The sequence below is a fragment of the Mastigoproctus giganteus genome, chromosome 7 (genome assembly GCF_048544385.1).
Source record: "Mastigoproctus giganteus isolate SK-2022 chromosome 7, ASM4854438v1, whole genome shotgun sequence".
NCBI lineage: Eukaryota > Metazoa > Arthropoda > Arachnida > Uropygi > Thelyphonidae > Mastigoproctus > Mastigoproctus giganteus.
Genome location: NC_143581.1, coordinates 105,759,438 through 105,784,441, shown reverse-complemented (window position 1 = coordinate 105,784,441; position 25,004 = coordinate 105,759,438). Strand labels below are relative to the sequence as shown.

Sequence of the window (25,004 nt, the reverse complement as noted above, 5' to 3'; positions counted from 1 at the left end):
AGAGTAGGAGACCGGCAGAATTACTTAACAAGTACAGGTCACTGTTGAACAAAAGCCGAGAATTAGGGTTGAATTTGAAAGTGTCTGCAATTCTGCCCAGACACGATAGGAGGGAGTATATGATGAGAGCCTTGTCGATCAATTCGGCCCTGGAAAGACTGTGCAAGGCTCAAGGGGTAGAATTTTTTTCAGCCTGGACTGTACTTGTTAACAGGAGAGATTGCTTCTACAGGGATGGGATACACTTAAATAGAAAGGGTGCAAGAATATTTGCTGATGCTATCGAGGCAGTGTTAGGTGGGTCGGAAAACTGCTAGCTTGGGAGGAGACAAAGACCAATAGATTGACAGTAGCCACTGGCAGAGGTGAAAGAGATTCTTGCACTGCTTCTATTAGAATGAGCAGAAGCCTGAAAAACAAGATGCATGGTATTTCAGAGACTGCTGGGAGCCATTGCGGTAGGGTAGCTAAGAATAGAAACAGGTGCAGGTATACTTGCGTGTACACCAATGCTAGGAGTTTAGTAAATAAATTTGATGAATTTGAGGTATTGCTCAAAACATCAAAGGCAGATATTGTTGGGATATCAGAGACGTGGTGTCACACAGATATAAGGGATGCAGAACTGCAATTTGGGGAGTACAACGTCTACAGAAAGGATAGACAGGATAGGAAGGGGGGAGGGGTTATGCTATTAGTTAAGAAACACACAAAAACCAAGGAAGTGAAGCCAGTCGACATCGCTGGACAGTGCAGTGTTGAGTCAGTTTGGTGTGACATAAGCATTGGGAGATCAAAATAGAGAGTAGGAGTGTGCTATAGGCCTAATGACTCTGATGAGTATAATAAGGAACTGTACAGGGAAATAGAGTGGGCCAGTAAATCAGGGAGTCTTATAATGGGAGATTTTAATTTCCCAGATATTGACTGGAATTTGGGGGCTGGTTACTCACACACTAGCAGGGCTTTTGTGGATTTATTGGATGATTGTTTTCTACATCAGCATGTTCGGGAGGCAACTAGAGGGAGTAATACTCTCGATTTGATTATCAGCAGTGATTCTTCATGCATTAAGAATCTGCAGATAAATGAACCACTAGGTGGCAGTGATCACAGTGTGCTGAAGTGGGATTTACTCAAAGAGGTAACTACCATTAGGGGTAAAGGGAAGGGTTATTGCTTCCGTAAAGGTGACTACGATGGACTGAGACAGTATTTAAATTCTATACAGTGGGACCAACTGATGATGTTACCAACAGCAAATTCAAAATGGGAAGCATTCAAAGAACTTATCTTGGAAGCTACTAGGCTTTACATACCAACTAAGAAATATTGTTCAAGGTTTAGGCCAAAATGGATGTCAGATGAACTAATGAGGCATATGGCAGAGAAGAAAAATGCATGGGATACTTACAAATCAACACATGACACAGAAGCCTATGATAGATACAAGTTGATATGCAACCAAGTTACAAAGGAGGTTAGGCAGGCGAAGGCAGATTACAAGAAATGCTTGGCAAGGGATGCAAAGAAAAACAGCAAAGAGTTCTTTACTTATGTAAACTGTAGAAGGAAGGGGATGAATCAGATTGGTCCACTTGATATTGATGGGTCAACTATTGATGATCCTGCTCAGGTAGCTAACAAACTAAATGAATATTTTGCATCGACATTCACACATGAGGAGTTATTCAGCGAGGGGAATGCCAGAGGTGTATTCAACTCTAGCAGTAAGCTACAGAATCTTGAAATAACTGGGAGTAAAGTGGAGGAGAAACTGTTGAAGATAAACACAAGAAAGGCATCCGGGGTGGATGGGATCTATCCAGTTATATTAAAGGAGGCAGCAAAGGAAGTAAGCAAACCCTTAGCCATAATTATGAGAGCTTCCTTGGACTCAGGGGCGGTACCCATAGACTGCAAATGTGCAAATGTGACCCCAATTCACAAAGGAGGATCAAAGGCTGACACAAGTAATTATAGACCTGTGAGCTTAACTTCTGTTCCAGGAAAATTAATGGAGGCACTGGTTAAAGAAGCACTGCAGGATCATTTACACAAGACTTCAGTTATAGCTCAGACACGGCATGGTTTTGTTAAGGGGAAGTCTTGCCTGACCAACTTGATTGGATACTATGATGCAGTCACAAAGGAACTGGATGCAGGGAATAACTTTGATATTATATACTTGGATCTTAGAAAGGCTTTTGATACTGTTGCACATGGAAGACTGCTACACAAATTGGAGCAGTGTGACATTGGAGGCAAATTGCTGCTATGGATAAAGGGGTGGTTGAGGGGGAGAAGACAGAGAGTGGTAATCAATGGACACTGCTCATCGTGGACTAATGTTATTAGTGGAGTCCCTCAGGGCTCAGCGTTGGGTCCATTATTGTTTTCTGTATTTATAAATGATATTGATGATGGTATATCAAGCTTAATGTCCAAGTTTGCAGACGATACAAAGGTTGGCAGGGTTGTCAAGGACACTACTGACACTATGCTGCTGCAACAGGATCTGGAAAGGTTGAGCAGATGGGCTGAGTGGTGGCAAATGAAGTTTAACATTGACAAATGTAAAGTACTACACATGGGAAACAGCAACCCCAGAGCAACATATCAACTCTGTGGTACTACACCGACAGTGGTAGAGAATGAAAGGGACTTGGGGGTGGTTGTGCAGGCAGATATGAAGTTCTCTGAACAGTGCAGACGGGCTGCAGGAGTAGCTCATGGAGTATTGTCAATGATATACAGGAATTTTTCCAGCAGGGATAAAGAGGTGATTATTCCATTGTATAAGGCAATGGTCAGGCCACACCTAGAGTACTGTATACAGGTCTGGAGGCCTCATTTCAAGAAGGATGTAGAGCTGCTGGAACGAGTACAGAGAAGGGCAACAAGATTAGTGAATGGAACAAAGGGGAACTCTTATGAAGAAAGGCTTAAGTATTGCAAATTACAGTGTCTGGAGACTAGGCACCAGCGAGGTGATCTGATAGAGGTGTATAAGGCCTTGAATGGTTTAAGCATGCTCAATGCTGATGGGATTCTTCCTCTAGCTCAGAAAAATCACCTGAGAGGGCATAAATTCAAATTGAGGAAAGACAGATGTAGGATAGACGTGCGGAAATTTGCCTTTAGCCAGCGGGTGGTTGGTTGGTGGAACAGACTTCCATCCCTTGTGGTGGAGGTTGATAGCCTAAATAAGTTTAAGGCTCAGCTGGACAGGTATTTTGAACGAACAGAGGGGTGAAGTGGATGTGGGTTTTTTTTTTTTTTTTTTTGGGCTGATGCTGCATAAGCTTGCTTTCTTGCATCAAATGCCTCTACTAATGCTAATGCTAACTTCTGGTATTCAGAAAGAGAGAATATCTCTGGGCACAAACATAAGTGCAAGTGTAAGAACTTTTCTCAGAAATTCAATGGTTAATGTACTTGAACCGATGGACATCAATGGTGTAACTATCATGTAGGCAGGCAAGGCAATTGCCTCTGGGCCCTGGCACTTTAGGAGCCTGGCGTCTTTGGCTGTCTCCTGTTTTTGAAATTTTCATTAATTAAGTAGGGGCCCGAACATGTTCTTTGCCTCCGGGCCCGAAAAAGAGTAGCTACGCTACTGATGAACATATAAAAATGCACATGAACTACTGAGTTATAATTGTTCACAGTACTCTTTTTGGTGTTCTTTTACTATTCCTCAGTTATCATTCTTGAGAAAAACACATTTCGGAGAAAAATTTTCAAAATGTATTTGTAAATTTTTTATTGGACTTTGAAGAGATGTGAATGAATGATGGTGAGATTAATAGTCTATCGAAAAATAATAATTCCTACTATTTCTGGAAATTAGTTAATTCTTCCAGAAAAAAATAATTCAATGAATAGAACTCATCTAAACTATAAGAATAATAAAGCTTATTTAGCCATTGAAATAATGAATACATTTGCAGACTACCTTGAAAAAATAAATAACTGTGATATAATAGAACAAATATTTATGTTATAATTTGATGTTTTGTTGTTATTTGATTTTTTAGGAGCATTAGCAACTAAGGCCATATTGCTCCGGGATATGCGGTGGTCATTCCCTGACTTTTCCACATCCTCCGTATTTGGTGGTGACAGGCTCGAACCCCGGTCTAATCAAGAAGCGTGTGCTACGCACTGCTGCTCCTTCCCACCTGGCTACGGAGGTGCCATTGATGTTATGAAAGCTGTGGTCAATTCTCCAATTCTCTTTCTGTCTAGTGCAAGACAGTGATGCAACATTTGCAATCAGTGATTCATATAACAATCACTCCAGGGGACCTGATGAAATTTTCCTTATGTTCTGGATACAATGTTTGTAATCATTAAAGACACTATATTTTTAATAAAATTACTAATAAAAAGAATCTATCCTTAAATCCTATTTTAAATCAGCATATAATTTTCCTATTCACAAAAAAGCCCCAGGAGAAGTAACCAACTATTGACATATTACTCTGTTAAACATCCTATCAAAGAATATAGATACAGTTATTCAGCAAAAATTATCTCAGTATTTTAATTTTAAGCTATCTCATGATCTGCATTGATATCACCCTTAAGGGTCAGTGTCAACAAACCTCATCTTCCTGTGGCATTTTGTTTCTATGGAAATCAACACAAAGCAGGCGGGTGGGTGTCTTTCATACTGATCTTGATTCAATTCCATCAATCATAACTTGCTTTAATTTAAACTGCAGTCATATGGTGTTATTTAGGAAATTCATCAAGACAGATTACTTTTTCAGTGGGAATACCATAGGGGTTTGCATTGAGACTATTATTTAATATCTATGTTTATGTTCAGGCTGTTATTGATTTACAGAAATAGTAAAAATTTTATTGTATGTAGACAACATAAAGTTAATTTAGTTGTACAATACTCAACTCAACTGAGTAAACATGCAAAAATCTTTCAAAATCTTTAGTAATTGGCCTTAAACCTTTTAATTGGCCTTAATCTTTTTGATATACAAAGGAAGTATTGGTTAGAGTTTCCAGGAAAAACATATTGTATAATTATAATATTGAAAGCCAGGAATACTCAGAGAGAATTCTGTTTTTAATTTAGGTGTAAACTTCACATATTACTGCTCCTTTGTTATCTATGGTAACCAAATAATAAATAAAGCATACAAAAAATTAGGTTTTACAAAACGGTTTTCTCTTTAAACAACTCAAACCTGACTGAAACTTTGTTTTCCAAATCATTATTACTCATTTAGAATGTTCTTGCCTTTGGGAGAAAAAAAAATACTGATATGGATAATCAAATATATCAGTTGCAAAAAAATAGAATTCAGAATTAATATTGTAATAGATTTATTTATTATTGTTTATTTATAAACATATTATGTAAAACTGTTATATATAAGAAGTACACCCAAGGATTAAAGTTAATATACAAGGACTTGAACAATGTTTAAACACTTCATTATTATCACACATGAAATTAAATGTTCTGTCAAGAACCACTAGAGATTCACTAATATTTAAAATAACCTACAGAACAGATTGTGGAAAAATAGTCCCCTTAATTATTTATTAAATATAATAGATCAGTATAAACTTGATCATTTTTAACACTTTGAGGTTATTTATTGGAATTAATGAAAATTTACAATGCTGTTGTTGTTGTTATTTGGTTTTTAGCAGCATTAGCAACTAAGGCCATATTGCTCCGGGAATATACGGTGGTCATTCCCTGACCTTTCCGCATCCTCCGTATTTGGTGGTGACGGGCTCGAACTCCGATCTAATCAAGAAGCGTGTGCTACGCACTGCTGCTCCTTCCCACCTGGCTACGGAGGTGCCTTACAATGCTGTAAATAACTTAATTATTTTATGTATACATTTTCAACGACTACCTTGTGGTGTGTGTATGTGTGTGTATATATATATATATTTTAAATAAAATAAAATAAAACATAAGCCAGTAGTATGGCAAAAACTGTAGAGCGAAAATTAACATAAAAATAACCAAATAATCAAACGAACAGAAAAGAAGAATAAAAGTTAGACATAAATAATAGCCCAGAAACCCCTATATAATTTTGAACTTTAAATCCAATTAACATGATGTAAATAAAATTTAGAATAATGCCAATTACGTGTTAATTTAGCGGTACCCCCCCCCCCCCCCGAGAGGTACCAGTTCCAAAAGACGTGAAATATCACCAAAAAAGGGGGTTGAAGGAACTACTGAAAGATAACAAAATCAAAATAAATTAAAATAAAATAGACTGACCATTATGCCCCATATCGACAGAGGACCACGAGGCCAATAATGCTCATGGAATCGCTTCATTTCAATCACTATACAAATCGTCGCAATGGTGAAAAGATCGAAGTACCAAATCACCCTTCCTCCCCCAATGCAGAGGATTTGCACGGCGGTGGTCCTTATGCAGCGAAAAATAAATTATAGAACAGACAGCACTCTAAAGCAGAGCCACACCACTGACATACTGTAAGCTGAATCAGCTTATATAGAAGAAAGGAAAATAGATGGCAGCACAGGCACTGCTAAATTAGCATTTTAACCCATACTACTATTGAATTATATTAAATATTGACAAAAGTTAAATTATAATAAATTAAATAAATAAATAATTGAGCATTCATTAGAGGCAGCGACATACCCCGGGGGGGTACCGCTAAATTAACATGTAATTGGCATTATTCTAAATTTTATATACGTCATGTTAATTGGATTTAAAGTTCGAAATTATATAGGGGTTTCTGGGCTGTTATTTATGTCTAACTTTTATTCTTTTCCGTTCGTTTGATTATTTGGTTATTTTTATGTTAATTTTCGCTCTACAGTTTTTGCCATACTACTGGCTTATGTTTTATTTTATTTTATTTAAAATATATTTCGGCTTGATATGGAGGAATTGCAAGTCGCTGCCTCTAATGAATGCTCAATTATTTATTTATTTATTTTATTATAATTTAACTTTTGTCAATATTTAATGATAGTATGTATATATATATATATATATATATATACTATCATTAAATATTTTTATGTTAATTTTTATGTTTAAAGTTCGAAGTCTGCTGTGTATATGTATATATATATATATATATATATATATATATATATACACAGCAGACTCTCGATTAACCGGGATCGGATTAACCAGGACACTTCAAGACTCCAAATTAAAAAAAAAACCAGAAATCAAAAAATTCAAGTAATAACTAGAATCGGTATAAACAGATATTTTGCAAGTTGTAAATAAGCGACGAGCGGCATTATAAGTCGTCACTGGGAGATTAGTGTACCTATTATCTTGCAATCCCCACTGTCTTCACACTTGCCACTCAAAAAAAAGACCAAATGTTTAGTTTGTTTTAGTGTGTAGCATCGATTGTTGTGTTTCGTTGCAGCGCAAAAGGACAAAATTTGTTTCGTTATTTATGTCACGGATGTCAGAATTTTTTTTATAGTAAATTTTTTTTATTTTTTGTTTAGAAAATGTGACAATGATGGGTAAACGCAAAAGAGTTGCATTTTCAGTTAAGCAAAAACTTGAAATTATTCAAAAGTTAGAAAACGGTGCATCTGTTAAATCTCTATGGAACCATTATAATGTTGGTGACCAAACCATATGCAACATCGTAAAAAATAAAGGGAAGCTATTAGATTTAAAATCAACATCGTAAAAAAAATATAGGAAAGCTATTAGACTTAAAATCAACGTTGCAAAAAATAAAGGGAAGCATCGTATTGGACACTTGAGTAGCGTGTTGTAAGTTTTTTCGTTTTTTATCTATCGCCATATTTTTTACGTAGGTTGCTGAACATTTTTCGATACAGTAAGTCCCCGACTTATGCAACTACGGTTTTACATAAATTTTTTTTCATTCAAATTTTTTTTTTTTTTTTTTTAAGATTGTAAAATTTAAAACAAACAAAAATAATAAATAAATAAAATAAGCAAACAATAACAACGATCATGCACAAATTACACAAGTGAGTAACAAGCAAAAAAATAGGAAAGAAGAGAAGATTCTTACAATTTATTTATGTTTTTTTTTTTTTTATATGACTGAAGATTTCAGTGAAGGGGACACATTTCACCATAATAACGTAAAAACCCACACAATTCAGCTGTCGGTATTATCGCAAATGCAATAAGATTGAGTTTACTACCTGTTTATAATTAAGATGCATGAACAGAAAAGCCCAGTAACCCGGAAGGTGAAAATTGTTTAATGGCAGTGACCTCCAGAAATGTGCTTTAATTTCTGGTGAGTTCGTGTGAGGTTATAATAGTGTGTTTCCTGTGAAGGTTATAATAGTGTGTTTCCTTAACCCTGTGAAGTTCTTTTCAGAAAATTTCATTTTGACCGTTATCATGGTGCCGACTAAGAGAATAAGTGAGTGACAGCACTACTAGTAAATCTATCAACAAAGAGGAAAGCGATCGATTTGGATCAGAAAATTAAACTAATAAGGATGTATGAAAATGGCCAAACATTAACAAATATTGCGCGAAATTCAGATTTGTCAATAATAATATAGTAACAATATATTATTAGTCATTCCCAAGTTACGTAAAATTCGACGAAGTAAAAAGTCCTGGAACATATCCCTTACGTATGTTGAGGACTTTTGTATTTTTGGATTAACTGGGAAATCGATTATCCAGGATTTGTTTTTTACCATCTATCCCAGAAAATCGAGAGTCTACTGTATGTGTATATATATATATATATATATATATATGTAAGAATAGATAAAGTTTGATAAAGTTTGCATAGATGGAGGTGAAAATTACACAAAGTGCCAAGGACTAGAAGGGTACGGATAGTAAAAAAAAGAAGTAATGTAGATTTGAAAAGGGCAAAAGAATGTTAATATCCTAAAAGTATATAAGTGGAATACAGGGAAGGCAAAAATGCAAAGTTTGATGTCAGCAGAAGGAAATATCGATACATGGTTAGGTATTTCATCAGGGGACTACACCTAACCATGTATCAGGAACTTCGTTTCTATACTTGTCCATAACAGTAGAAGAAATGTGAAATAAAGCCAAAAAGCAAAAAGAAAAAATTAGCACATTCTTTTACAGTATGGATAAGGTAGTCCCAATGCAGTGTCAATGATATGAAAATTGTTAAGATAAAAATAAGGATAACGCTAAAAAATATATAATTAAGTGTTTTCAGAGTGGGAAAAAGGTTTTGAAATATATGTAAATTTTTGAGTAAATTTGGAAAAATATTTTAGTGTTGGAATTTTGTGTGGATTAGAAGAATTAAAATAAATAGTAGCAAGCACATGGTACAGGGAGAGGCATTAAATTGAGGATGGGGAAGGGATAAAGATGTAATTAAATAAAGACAAAGCGATAGAATGAGGAAATGATGAATTTGCACATCTTGCTACATTCAATTTATATCTTCCATACAACATGAGTAAAAAACCAGATAAGAAAACAGTGACTCAGCACTGTGACACCTCTAGTGTTGCTAGAAAGCATGCTGAATTCCATCCATCTTTTGGTCCTGACCTAAATTCTGTTCATTTCAAACTTGGACACAATAAGCATATTCTAAATCAGACACTGTCCTTCTCCAAATGCCACGATAAACATTGTCTGACCCTCTGTGGGAAACCTCGAAATTAACCATAGCTCAAATGCCAACCAGGCTAGCCGGGTGGGTAAAGTGCCTGCCTGGCAACCCAAAGGTCGCGGGTTCAAATCCTGCCTCGGGCTTGGATCAGAGTAAATACAAAAACTTTTGGGAGGTGCATTGTGGCCACAGAAGCCAATGCGCCAACAATTAACAAAAAAAAAAAAAGTCCAAATTCCCTTCCTTTTTGCAAAACTACAAATGTTAACTATCTACTTACCTGTAAAATTTGCAGTACTAATTGTATAGGAGGCAAACATCAAACTTCCTAAATATCAGAATTAATGGACATAGGTCAAAAAGTAATAACCTGTCCATAAGTAAAAATAATGACACAGATCGGGAACTACTACACTTTCACCACCACAATTTCATTAATGCTATCATAAAAATCTTAGCTATCATTGAAAATAGCCTCATATGTGAATATTAAGAAAACATTTATATGTGTAATTCACAAGTCCCTGTATCCACATGGACTAAATAACAAATTCTTCAATAAAATTTTGTTAAGTAATAGCTCTTTTAACACCAAACACTGTATTTATAAATTATTTATCCTTAGTCATATTATGCAGCCTCAAAACCACAGACACTCATGTGGCAACAAAAAGCATAATCCTTACAAAAATATAAAATTTGATTTTAAAAATATCCTTAGTTCTTGGGACAATTCTTAAAGCTTTAGTTTCATTCAGTCAAAAATTCACATTCAGTAATATCCAACTTAAACACATCATACAAGATATTGGTCTTTACAGAATTGGCAATATAACAATTCACTGTATTGAATTTTGCAATATCAAATTAGCACAAAAATGGTTCGACAAAGTACCCTGGTCTTCCTTACTCAATAAACATAATAACCTACTACCTACACATAACCTATACAAATTTAATTTACATCATTATTTCAATTATGATTCTCCATTAGGTTTAAAAATCTGTAACTACAAACAACTTGCTACCAACATAGGAAATATTCTGCTTACAAATCTCCCATTCCACTGCAATAATCCTGTCTATGCTCCATTGATCAATATCATGGGCATATTATAACTGGCAATCTTAATATCATAAAGAACCATGACCTAAAAGCTGCTATGAGCAAAGATTTTAAATATAGATCTATAAATAAGGCTAACTTGAATAGCATCAACAGAGAATTATATCTAATGTTAATGCATTTTGCTAACAAACTTGCTTTTAAATACACCATTCCACACGAAGCACTCCAAAACTGGATCACCATCATCTATCATGACATTGTAAAAGCCATCTCAAATGCGTACAAAAAACTGCAGCCATTATCAACCCACTGCAGGAAGCCTCCTCAACAATTCATGCTGAGGGAAATGGACCATAATCTAAATACAGATCGACCGTATTTAGCAGTCAGGGGCTTGAACCCCGGTCTACTCAAAGAGCGTGTGCTGCTGCACTCCCGCTCCTGACCGCTCGGCTACGGAGGCCTACAAACTGTACAATAACTGCTACACACCATACTGAAACATATAAAAGAATTATAGACAATTTTATCATCACCCCAGTAGATATAACTTCCAACAACTTTGCCATCTTTTGCAAGCAATTTTACTATAACCAACTTTAAAATGAAATAGAAAATAGTTCCACTTTTACTCCCTGCTAGTTAGTTAGTTAGTTATTTGGTTTTTAGGAGCATTAGCAACTAAGGCCATATTGCTCCGGGATATGCGGTGGTCATTCCTTGACCTTTCCGCATCCTCCGTATTTGGTGGTGACGGGCTCGAACCCCGGTCTAATCAAGAAGCGTGTGCTACGCACTGCTGCTCCTTCCCACCTGGCTACGGAGGCGCCTGTTTACTCCCTGCTATCTGAGTCCTGCTTCCACAATTAAAAAGCTAATAGCTTTACATAAAAAACTGCAAACTAAATTACAGAACTCAACCCTACCCTTTCTGTATATGATTGCCAAATTCCATAAACAACCTGTAGGCTTCAGATTCATTACTAGTTCCAAAAATGGTGGCTGCTACCTCCCAGGTAAACAATTTTTCAAAATACTCAATACTGTTTTTAACAATCTTACATCTACTTGGATCATAAACAGTAATCAAGCTGTCATTAACATCTTCAAATTTGATATCACCATAACCAGCATAGAAACTTTTAATTTTACTAACCTCTTCATTTCAATCCCACATAACCTGGTATTTGTGCTAAAACAACCTTCTGGTATTTGTGCTAAATCACAGATACAAAGATAAATTGAATATAAGTGATAATACATGGAATAATTATGTCAGTCTCTGTTTACTTAATAATTATATCTTTGACGGCAAACTTACTTATAAACAAACCATCGGTGTGCCCATGGGTTCCCAAATTTCCAGTTTAGTATCCAACCTATTTTTACACTATTATGAAGAATTATACACCACAAATAACCCTAACCATAACTTTTTAGCATTCAGATATGTAGATGACATCCTGATTTTAAATACAACCAAACTCTACTATTCATACAGCCAACTTCCTTGACCTCTATATTACTCTTAGCAGTGCTTCCCTTCCATATAATATTGATATATATGATAAAAGAAATAAATTCAACTTTGATGTCATCTACCTTACTAATTGGCACTCTGATATTTCCAACAAAATACATAAAAATATAATTTGAAACTACAGGGAGCCCTCATATAACACGGTAGTTTGGTTCCTACAAAATCTCTTGTAATGCGAAACTGTGTTATACGGGACTAAGAACTAGTACAAAAAGGAAGGTTACATTCCAAAAGCTAACAAAAATACACAATTTTTTTATAACTATCGGAAACTTCATTTTTATAATAGTAATAACTAAATATTTTAACTTTATTTTTACAATAGTAGCAACTTAAATTGAACAAACGTCTTACCTTACAGACTGTGATACATATATGTCAGATAATATACATTCATTTAATTTTCTTCCCCTTAATCGCAGCTAAGCACAATCAAAAGAGAACGTTTTGTCTGTTGCAGAATATCACTTTCTGAACTTTCTTCTAGATTTCGCGTCTTTTGCTCTCCTTAAAAATCAGTAACCTGGGTTTGTTTGCTTTTGCTTGATAGATCTTTGTAAATTTCTTGGTATGGTGCTAAAATTTTAAGCTCCCTTTTGAACTTTGTGCTCCTTTCAGTTGAAGGATCTGCATTCAAAAAATAAGATTCTAATTGCTCGGCTAAGTTTATGCCTTCCTGTATGCTTTTCAGTGTAAAATATGAAACTTCAGAATTTTCAACTGCCTATCATCCTCTGAATTGATTTGGTTTACCTCTGATGCCATTTCCACCATATCTGTTTCACCAGCCTCTTTTCTACCAGTAATTCTTGAAAGTTTTCAGTAGTGATGTCATCAAAACCTTCCCCCCCTACCGACTTGGCAAGTTCTACTATCGCACCAATTCAGTTTCCTGCCGATTCAACCATATTTCCTGAATGAACTGACTATGGCTATACATTTTTTCAACACACATTTAATATTGACAGTTTTACTTCTTTGAGTGATAAAGCTATGATTCTGATACAGTCCACAACTGAAAAATGTGTCCATGCCTCTATCACTTCAATAGATTTGGAATCAATTTTTTCCAAAATCCATTGTAATGATTTTCTGATGGAATGAGTTTTAAAGATAGATATAATGCCTTGATGTAATGGCTGAATTAAAGAAGCTGTATTAGGTGGTAGGAACATTACTTCAACATTTAGATGACAAACTTTTGGATGGCGTGGTGCGTTATCAAATAGTAATAAAACTTTGAAATCTAGATTTTTCCACTTTAATAAATAACAAAGAACATGACACACACAAGTTGCAACAAACACAGTATGCTCAAGTGGGATATGGAGTAATGAGTTTCTGAAAATTTATTTATGTGTTTTATATGACTGAATATTTCACGGAAACATATTTCACCATAATAACGTGAAAACCCAGAATTCCAACTATCAGAACTATCACAAATGCAATAAGATTGAGTTTTTTACCCGATTATAATTGATTACATTAACAGAAAAGCCGAATAAACCAGAAACTGCAAATTGTTTTTATTGCTTTATGGTAGTGACTTCCAGAAATGTGCTTTAGAAAAATACCATAAAGGCGATAACGACTAGCGAGTCAACAGCGGAGATTCACAAAAAGGAATGGAAATGTTGATTGTTATTGTTATTTTTGATTTTTAGGAGCATTAGCAACTAAGGCCATACTGCTCCGGGATATGCGGTGGTCATTTCGTGACCTTTCCGCATCCTTCGTATTTGGTAGTGACGGGCTCGAACCCCGGTCTAATCAAGAAGCGTGTGCTACGCACTGCTGCTCCTTCCCACCTGGCTATGGAGGCGCCTTGGAAATGTTGAAAAATTACATCCAGCACAAAAGCTCAAAAATACTGTGTTATGTGGTTTCCCGAAATTCTCTAATCGTGTTATATAAGTACCACATTGTGCAAGGATTGCAGCAATTTATCAATCATGTTAGAACAAAACCATGTTGAAGTACTGTGTTATACGGGGGTTGCCTGTATTAGACTGGCTGACATATGCAGTAAATATTTACTGTTCACCAAAGCTCTTAAACTTCTTTACAATAAGCTAATTAATAATAACATCCTATCTATTTTATAAAATACTGCTTCAATATAGTTTCCCATTTGATCAAAAATAAATTCAGTTATAATTTACTATGAACTGGTCAGTTCTATTCATGTTTGCACAGTTGTAATATTATTTGGTGGGATTTCCACTACTTGATGAGTAATAACTATACATGATTTCCTATGCAATCATTTTCACTGGAATTTTCTTTACTCACTAAGTTTCTACTTTTTAAGTATCCACTTCTTTTATGAATTCATTTGATATATGTTTTAACAATCCTTTATGAAATTACTGATAATTCACTTCCCTTGTTGAGACTTCATTGATATTTCATTTTTGTTTTCAGCCAACCTTCAGGTTTGTAACATATCTACATATATACAGATAATATATGTAGCTAAATTGCATTATTTGGATCTTGGATCTTTCAAGTAATAAAACTACTTTAAGGTATCCTAAAAGTTTTGATATCTTTCAACTCTACCTTTGAATATCCACCTTTGGATTTATTTGCTCTAGATGTATACTAATTTCATTTACTATTGTGCACTTTCATTACTACTGAAATTTTATGCAGTACTTGTTCATTTTTGGATTCTTCAACTCCATGGATCTTTGTGACTCTTTATTTATATTACAATTTTTTTTTATTTTCTAGTCTCCTTAGGATTTGATGCCTAATTACCCCACCATTGGATCTACAGTCATCTAGTTATATGAATCCTCGGATTTCTTTCCTATTCTTTCATCACTGGATTTAAACTAGATTTCCTCATCAAAAACCTCCTATGGATTCTTATTACACCTTTGGATTCATATCTGAAACTACCTTTGGATTTATGCTACTTTATCAACAATAGATTTATTTATTTTTACAGAAATGATTACTGATATTACTTCAGTTTTGTTTCACTCCATTTTGGACTACAGGTTATCTGATCTGGCCGCTCCATCTCAGGATTTTATGTTGTTCTTTACATATTTCCTGCTATTTTTGCTTACATATGTAATTACTCATTTCCTGGATATTCCCGGATATATGTATATATATATATATTTATTTATGTGTAAGCTATACCCACCCACCTAATTGGTATAATTTCAATTTATATACTAGGATTATACTACATCCTTTTTTGCTAAGTATATAGTAGCCATATCTGGTCTACTTTCTATTCATTTTATTACAGCCATGTTCAATACTTTTTATTTATCTATGAACTGTTTTATTTTTGTATATCTTTTGACTTTACATCGGTAAAGTCCTTTTATTCCAACCACATTTCTACATTATAGATATACTCTCTCTTTTCTAACGCTACTCTTATGTATCTCTACTCTCTTATTTGTTCAAAATATGACTATAGAGGTAACTATAGTCGTATACCTTACATGATATACCTTCATTAATTATTTTGATAAAGGTATATCAGGTTTAATGTCCAAGTTTGCAGATGATACAAAGGTTGGCAGGGTTGTTAACTACAGTAAAGACAGTATGCTACTCCAACTGGATCTAGATAAGTTGGGCAAATGGGCTGAGAAGTGGCAACTGAAGTTTAACATTGACAAATGCAAAGTACTGCATATGGGTAGCAATAACCCAAGAGAAACATACCAACTGTGTAGTACTACACTCAGGGAAGTGGAAAGTGAAAAAGACCTGGGGTTAATTGTGCAGTCAAATATGAAATTTGCTGAGCAGACGGGCTACCAGGGCAGGTCATGGAATTTTGTCAGTGATATATAGGAGGGACAGGGAGGTGATTATCCCATTATACAAGGCGATGGTCAGGCCACACCTAGAGCACTGTACAGGTCTGGAGGCCTCATTTAGGAAGGATGTAGAGTTGCTAGAATGAGTACAAAGAAGGGCAACAAGATTGGTGAGGGGAACAAAGGGGGTGCTCTTACCAAGAAAGGCTTAAGTTCTGCAAATTGCAACGCCTCAATCAGATCATCCCATACTTGCGAGATGATCTGATTCAGGTGTATAAGGACTTGAATGGGTTGAGCAAGCTGAATGTTGATGGGATTCTTCCTCTTGCTCAGATTAAGAACCTGAGGGGGAAGGGCATAGATTCAAATTGAGGAAAGACAGTTGTAGAATAGATGTGTGGAAATTTGCATTTAGCCAGCAGGTAGTTGATTGCGAACAGACTGCCATCTTTTGTTGTGGAAGATGATAGCCTAAATATATTTAAGGCTGAGCTGGACAGACATTTGGAACAAATGGAGGGGTGAAATGGGAGGGTTTTTTTTTTTTTTTTGCTGCATAAGCTTGCTTTCTTGCATCATATGCTTCTACTAATGCTAATGCTATTTCCATATCTATTTCCGCCTCTTCACACTTTCTGTCAAGACCGTTATGCTGCTATAAATTGCTTTATCCTGTAACTAAGTTACTAATGTAGTTGTGCTTTAGATACATTCATCTACTCTACTAAATATGTGCGTTTTATCTTCCTTCCATTACATACTACTTGAAAACTCCAGGTATTGTTCCCTTTCTTATTATAGTTTCAGTTTGTTTCTAGGCCTGTTTTGACTTACATATTTTTACCAGTTTTTTCCCTACAGCACAAGCATTTGGTATTGATCTTCTTTTTATACTAACTCTTACAAAGCCAGAGCCCTTACTAAAAGGTTGGGCTTTACAAACCCAGCTAGCTCAGTATGTTTTTATAACTTTTTCTATACTTTTTACCTTTTTACTTTCCTCCTGCTCGTAGAGCTATTAATGTGATACGAGGGTGATACGAATGTTCCAACTATCCTCATTCTATCACTATTTTTGTCTTTATTTAACTACACCTTTATCCCTTCCCCATCCTCAATTTAATACCTCTCCCTAAACCATGTGCTTGTTACTATTTATTTTAATTCTTCTAATCCCCACAAAATTCCAACACTAAAATATTTTTCCAAATTTACCCAAAAATTTACATATATTTCAAAACCTTTTTCCCACTCTGAAAACACTTATTATATATTTTTTAGCCTTATCCTTATTTTTACCTTACCAATTTACATATCATTGACACTGTGTTGGGACTACCTTGTCCATACTGTAAAAGAATGTGCTAATTTTTTTTCTTTTTGCCTTTTGGCTTTATTTCACATTTCTTCTACTGTTATGGACAATTATAGAAATGTAGTTCCTGATATATGGTTAGGTATAGTCCCCTGATGAAATACCTAACCATGTATCAATATTTATTTCTGCTGACATCAAACTTTACATTTTTGCCTTCCCTGTATTCAACTTATAACTAAATTTTCCCACCCGTATCTGATGACAGCTCTACCACCTTTAATTTTATTTTACTTTATTTTGTTTAATCATTTGATATTAATAATTTTACTTTACAGTTCCTTCACCTTCAAATTGGCTTTGCAATTCAGCCCATAATTTTCTTAATTCATTATAACTTTTAGGATATTAAAATTCTTTTGCGTTTTTAAAATCTGCATTACTTGTTTTTTCTGCTATCTGTACCCTTCTAGTCCTTGGCACTTTGTGTAATTTTTACGTCCATCTATGCAAACTTTATCAGACTTATCTATGCTTACATGCTTATATATATATACTGTATATATCTGTGTGCGTGTTTGTAGCATTTTGTAAATGAGTGAAACCTGTAAACTGCAGGAATGAAATAATTTAATATTGTTTTGAGGAGCTGTGCAACAACCACTTCCCTGTTTTTAAATAATGTTCTCTGCTTAGTTTTTATCAAACTTGGTTGATGTAATTTCTTTTTGTTCTAGGATATGATCTCATACAATCAAGTGAGCACTGTTTCGTTGCCCCGTGGTCTCTACTTGGGCTATGTAAAATTAAAGAGTTCTGTTGATCTTATTCGAGTACTAGCACCACGTAAAGCGCCCAATGTGCTTCCATATTGTCGAATACGGGAAAACCCTCATGTTTCATGGTAAGTTACAGAGAAAAGTTATATAGAAAGTTTTCTTGCTATTTCAAATGTAACCCATAATGTAAAGTCTGTTCGAATTGGCAACGGGAAAATATCCGTTAGATATTTTAATAAAAGGAAAATATTGTCGTCTTTTATTGGCATGGATGGTTGTCATTCAACAGTACACTTGCATATGTACACTTGCTTGGCTCATGATATTGACTTGCAAGGCCAAGAGTCACAGAATTGCTTGTAAGTTCTCTTTTGAATGTGATTTGCTGTAGTAATTTAATTCCATTCAGTAGCCAAATATGTAGAGAAATAACTCTGTACTAATCATTCTTTCTTAGTTTAACCTTTGGTTAAGTAAACATGTCTTATATCATGAGTATTTTTATTAATTAATTATTAATTTTTTTCATTATAGTAATCTAAACTAAGGAAACTTGATTTAAAACATTCCTTCACTGGATTTGGGATCTGGCTAATTATGTGTATTCTTTAGTATTGAGTCTGTGCTGAATTTAAATAAAACATCTTTCATGCGTACAAGGTATACACATGGTTTTTGATGTGACACATCCTTGGGGACACCTACAACGAACTAAATCTGATTGGTCACAAACAATGCCTCTGCAGCTTCAGCTAGAGGCATTTCCCATTCTCCCACCACTAGCCCATGCTGAGCACTCACTAGTAGTTTGATTAGAGCAAGTGACTCATTTTTCATGAATGGCACAATATCTCGAATTATAGTGAACCAATTTACAAAATTCAAATGCCATTTGTTTGAATTTTTTCATACTGCATTAGTAAAACACCATAAAAAAAAATAAATAAACCCAATAAAACAAAAAACCACATGTCTACACACAAAAGATGTTTTATTTAGCATTAGCATTAGCATTAGTAGAGGCATTTGATGCAAGAAAGCAAGCTTATGCAGCATCAGCCAAAAAAAAAAAAAAAAAACCACTTCCACTTCACCCCTCTGTTCGTTCAAAATACCTGTCCAGCTGAGCCTTAAACTTATTTAGGCTATCAACCTCCACCACAAGGGATGGAAGTCTGTTCCACCAACCAACCACCTGCTGGCTAAAGGCAAATTTCCGCACGTTTATCCTACATCTGTCTTTCCTCAATTTGAATTTATGCCCTCTCAGGTGATTATTCTGAGCTAGAGGAAGAATCCCATCAGCATTGAGCATGCTTAAACCATTCAAGGCTTTATACACCTCTATCAGATCACCTCGCTGGTGCCTAGTCTCCAGACACTGTAATTTGCAAAACTTAAGCCTTTCTTCGTAAGAGCACCACTTTGTTCCATTCACTAATCTTGTTGCCCTTCTCTGTACTCGTTCCAGCAGCTCTACATCCTTCTTGAAATGAGGCCTCCAGACCTGTATACAGTACTCTAGGTGTGGCCTGACCATCGCCTTATACAATGGAATAATCACCTCCTTATCCCTGCTGGAAAAATTCCTGTATATCATTGACAATACTCCATGAGCTACTCTTGCAGCCCGTCTGCACTGCTCAGAGAACTTCATATCTGCCTGCACAACCACCCCCAAGTCCCTTTCATTCTCTACCACTGTCAGTGTTGTACCATAGAGTTGATACGTTGCTCTGGGGTTGCTGTTTCCCATGTGTAGTACTTTACATTTGTCAATGTTAAACTTCATTTGCCACCTCTCAGCCCATCTGCTCAACCTTTCCAGATCCTGTTGCAGCAGCATAGTGTCAGTAGTGTCCTTGACAACCCTGCCAACCTTTGTATCGTCTGCAAACTTGGACATTAATCTCGATATACCATCATCAATATCATTTATAAATACAGAAAACAATAATGGACCCAACACTGAGCCCTGAGGGACTCCACTAATAACATCAGTCCACGATGAGCAGTGTCCATTGATTACCACTCTCTGTCTTCTCCCCCTCAACCACCCCTTTATCCATAGCAGCAATTTGCCTCCAATGTCACACTGCTCCAATTTGTGTTGCAGTCTTCCATGTGCAACAGTATCAAAAGCCTTTCTAAGATCCAAGTATATAATATCAAAGTTATTCCCTGCATCCAGTTCTTTTGTGACTGCATCATAGTATCCAATCAAGTTGGTCAGGCAAGACTTCCCCTTAACAAAACCATGCTGTGTCTGAGCTATAACTGAAGTCTTGTCTAAATGATCCTGCAGTGCGTCTTTAACCAGTGCCTCCATTAATTTTCCTGGAACAGAAGTCAAGCTCACAGGTCTATAATTACTTGTGTCAGCCTTTGATCCTCCTTTGTGAATTGGGGTCACATTTGCACATTTCCAGTCTATGGGTACCTCCCCTGAGTCCAAGGAAGCTCTCATAATTATGGCTAAGGGTTTGCTTACTTCCTTTGCTGCCTCCTTTAATATAACTGGATAGATCCCATCCACCCCGGGTGCCTTTCTTGTGTTTATCTTCAACAGTTTCTCCTCCACTTTACTCCCAGTTATTTCAAGATTCTGTAACTTACTGCTAGAGTTGAATACACCTCTGGCATTCCCCTCGCTGAATAACTCCTCATGTGTGAATGTCGATGCAAAATATTCATTTAGTTTGTTAGCCACCTGAGCAGGATCATCAACACTTGACCCATCAATATCAAGTGGACCAATCTGATTCATCCCTTTCCTTCTAGAGTTTACATAAGTAAAGAACTCTTTGCTGTTTTTCTTTGCATCCCTTGCCAAGGATTTCTCGTAATCTGCCTTCGCCTGCCTAACCTCCTTTGTAACTTGGTTGCATATCAACTTGTATCTATCATAGGCTTCTGTGTCATGTGTTAATTTGTAAGTATCCCATGCATTTTTCTTCTCTGCCATATGCCTCATTAGTTCATCTGACATCCATTTTGGCCTAAACCTTGAACAATATTTCTTAGTTGGTATGTAAAGCCTAGTAGCTTCCAAGATAAGTTCTTTGAATGCTTCCCATTTTGAATTTGCTGTTGGTAACATCATCAGTTGGTCCCACTGTATAGAATTTAAATACTGTCTCAGTCCATCGTAGTCGCCTTTACGGAAGCAATAACCCTTCCCTTTACCCCTAATGGTAGTTACCTCTTTGAGTAAACCCCACTTCAGCACACTGTGATCACTGCCACCTAGTGGTTCATTTATCTGCAGATTCTTAATGCATGAAGAATCACTGCTGATAATCAAATCAAGAGTATTACTCCCTCTAGTTGCCTCCCGAACATGCTGATGTAGAAAACAATCATCCAATAAATCCACAAAAGCCCTGCTAGTGTGTGAGTATCCAGCCCCCAAATTCCAGTCAATATCTGGGAAATTAAAATCGCCCATTATAAGACACTCTGATTTACTGGCCCACTCTATTTCCCTGTACAGTTCCTTATTATACTCATCAGAGTCATTAGGCCTATAGCACACTCCTACTCTCAATTTTGATCTCCCAATGTTTATGTCACACCAAACTGACTCCACACTGCACTGTCCAGCGATGTCGACTGGCTTCACTTCCTTGGTTTTTATGTGTTTCTTAACTAATAGCATAACACCTCCCCCCTTCCTATCCTGTCTATCCTTTCTGTAGACGTTGTACTCCCCAAATTGCAGTTCCGCATCCCTTATATCTGTGTGACACCACGTCTCTGATATCCCAACAATATCTGCCTTCGATGTTTTGAGCAATACCTCAAATTCATCAAATTTATTTACTAAACTCCTAGCATTGGTGTACACGCAAGTATACCTGCACCTGTTTCTATTCTTAGCTACCCTAACACAACCCATGTGTTTACTTGTACCACAATGGCTCCCAGCAGTCTCTGAAATACCATGCATCTTGGTTTTCAGGCTTCTGCTCATTCTAATAGAAGCAGTGCAAGAATCTCTTTCACCTCTGCCAGTGGCTACTGTCAATCTATTGGTCTTTGTCTCCCCCCAAGCTAGCAGTTTTCCGACCCACCTAACACTGCCTCGATAGCATCAGCAAATATTCTTGCACCCTTTCTATTTTACGTGAAAACATCCTTAGCTCGGAAGAGATTAGTGAAATCCAAGCCAGTAGCCTAATTACTCATTTTTTGAGTTGTATGACATCACAGTCATACTTCCTGCAGTTGCCGCTGCAGAAAATATAATTTCAACAATAGAAGTAATGTCATATGACTGCAACAATGCAAATATTTGTTATCAGTTTCTGTTTTTTCTCGCATTTTCATTACGTTCCATTATTAAGTGCTGCTATAGAAGTTTTCACAACAATAATTTTGGAAACAGTGTTTAACGATGCCAAAGTCAAGTGCAAAGTGTTGTCGAGGGTATTGGTCAAGACATAAGAAAATAAAGATGAAGATAGCAATGGTTGGACCCCAAGTGCCAAGTGAAGTGGTCTAGCAATTTTCCAAAAGGATTTGAAAGTATCCTTTCTATAGATGAGTGGTTAAAGAGATTTCTAAAGTCTTTTCTTTCAAAGTTATTTATTTGTAGCAACTTCTAAATAAAGAAGTATGCTTCATATCAAGAGAAAATACACCTTTCTTTTGTATTTGTATAACTAACTTCTCTAACACACTAACCTCTTATCGCTTGGTCACTGGTGGGACTGCTCCTGCCTCCACATGGTGGGGTTGAGTATAAATTCAGTACTCAGGGCAAATATGGATCCTTTAATTTTACCATCTGTAGAGCCTACGTGCTCACGTGAACTTGAATCATCTCAAGCAAAAGCAATTAAAAACGATGATTCTTCATCTGATATACCTGCTTTCTTAATTCTGCATTCTATGTCAACGAAACCTCTTAACAGCTTATCTTCATTTCTTATGCAGAAAAGCATAGATGCTGCAGCAGGTACTCCTAAAATGGTCAAATGACTTTAGCATTAGTAGAGGCATTTGATGCAAGAAAGCAAGCTTATGCAGCATCAGACAAAAAAAAATAATAAATAAATAAATAAAAAATAACCACTTCCACTTCACCCCTCTGTTCATTCGAAATACCTGTCCGGCTGAACCTTAAACTTATTTAGGCTATCAATTTCCACGACAAGGGATGGAAGTCTGTTCCACCAACAAACCACCCGCTGGCTAAAGGCAAATTTCCTCACGTCTATCTTACATCTGTCTTTCCTCAATTTGAATTTATGCCCTCTCAGGTGATTATTCTGAGCAAGAGGAAGAATCCCATCAGCATTGAGCATGCTCAAACCATTCAAGCCTTTATACACCTCTATCAGATCATCTCGCTGGTGCCTAGTCTCCAGACACTGTAATTTGCAAAACTTAATCCTTTCTTCGTAAGGGCACCCCTTTGTTCCATTCACCAATCTTGTTGCCCTTCTCTGTACTCGTTCCAGCATCTCTACATCCTTCTTGAAATGAGGCCTCCAGACCTGTATACAGTACTTTAGGTGTGGCCTGACCATTGCCTAATACAAGGGAATAATCACCTCCTTATCCCTGCTAGAAAAATTCCTATATATCATCGACAATACACCATGAGCTACTCTTGCAGCCTGTCTGCACTACTCAGAAAACTTCATATCTGCCTGCACAACCACCCCCAGGTCCCTTTCATTCTCTACCACTGTCAGTGTAGTACCACAGAGTTGATACGTTGCTCTAGGGGTTGCTGTTTCCCATATGTAGTACTTCACATTTGTCAATGTTAAACTTCACTTGTCACCTCTCAGCCCATCTGTTCAACCTTTCCAGATCCTGTTGCAGTAGCATAGTGTCAATGTCCTTGACAACCCTGCCAACCTTCGTATCATCTGCAAACTTGGACATTAAGCTTGATATACCATCATCAATATAATTTATAAATACAGAAAACAATAATGGACCCAATACTGAACCCTGAGGGACTCGACCAATAACATTAGTCTACGATGAGCAGTGTCTATTGATTACCACTCTCTGTCTTCTCCCCCTCAACCAGCCCTCTATCCATAGCAGCAATTTGCCTCCAATGCTACACTTCTCCAATTTGTGCAGCAGTCTTCCATGTGCAACAGTATCAAAAGCCTTTCTAAGATCCAAGTATATAATATCAAAGTTATTCCCTGCATCCAGTTCTTTTGTGACTACATCATAGTATCCAATCAAATTGGTCAGGCAAGATTTCCCCTTAACAAAACCATGCTGTGTCTGAGCTATAACTGAAGCCTTGTCAAGATGATCCTGCAGTGCTTCTTTAACCAGTGCCTCCATCAATTTTCCGGGAACAGAAGTTAAACTAACAGGTCTATAATTACTTGTGTCGCCCTTTGATCCTCCTTTGTGAATTGGGATCACATTTGCACATCTCCAGTCCATGGGTACTTCCCCTGAGAGAGTCCAAGGAAGCTCTCATAATTATGGCTAAGAATTTGCTTACTTCCTTTGCTGCCTCCTTTAATATAACTGGATAGATCCCATCCACCCCAGGTGCCTTTCTTGTATTTATCTTCAACAATTTCTCCTCCACTTTACTCTCAGTTATTACAAGATTCTCTAGCTTACTGCCAGAGTTGAATACACCTCTGGCATTCCCCTCGCTGAATAACTCCTCATGTGTGAATGTTGATGCAAAATATTCATTTAGTTTGTTAGCTACCTGAGCAGGATCATCAACAGTTGACCCATCGATATCAAGTGGACCAATCTGATTTACCCCCTTCCTTCTAGAGTTTACATAAGTAAAGAACTCTTTGCTGTTTTTCTTTGCATCCCTTGCCAAAGATTTCTCGTAATTTGCCTTCGCCTGCCTAACCTCCTTTGTAACTTGGTTACA

General features: G+C 36.4%; 1 protein-coding gene across 1 annotated transcript in view; it reads left to right on the top strand.

Annotated features, from left to right (window-relative positions):
- The window catches only part of LOC150083126 (ankyrin repeat and fibronectin type-III domain-containing protein 1-like), a 558,629-nt gene that overhangs the window by 439,542 nt on the left and 94,083 nt on the right, over positions 1 to 25,004 (top strand). Inside the window, exon 21 of the mRNA XM_090378398.1 lies at positions 18,080 to 18,246. Coding sequence (XP_090234524.1) covers positions 18,080 to 18,246 — 167 coding nt within the window. The remainder of the gene's footprint in view (positions 1 to 18,079; positions 18,247 to 25,004) is intronic.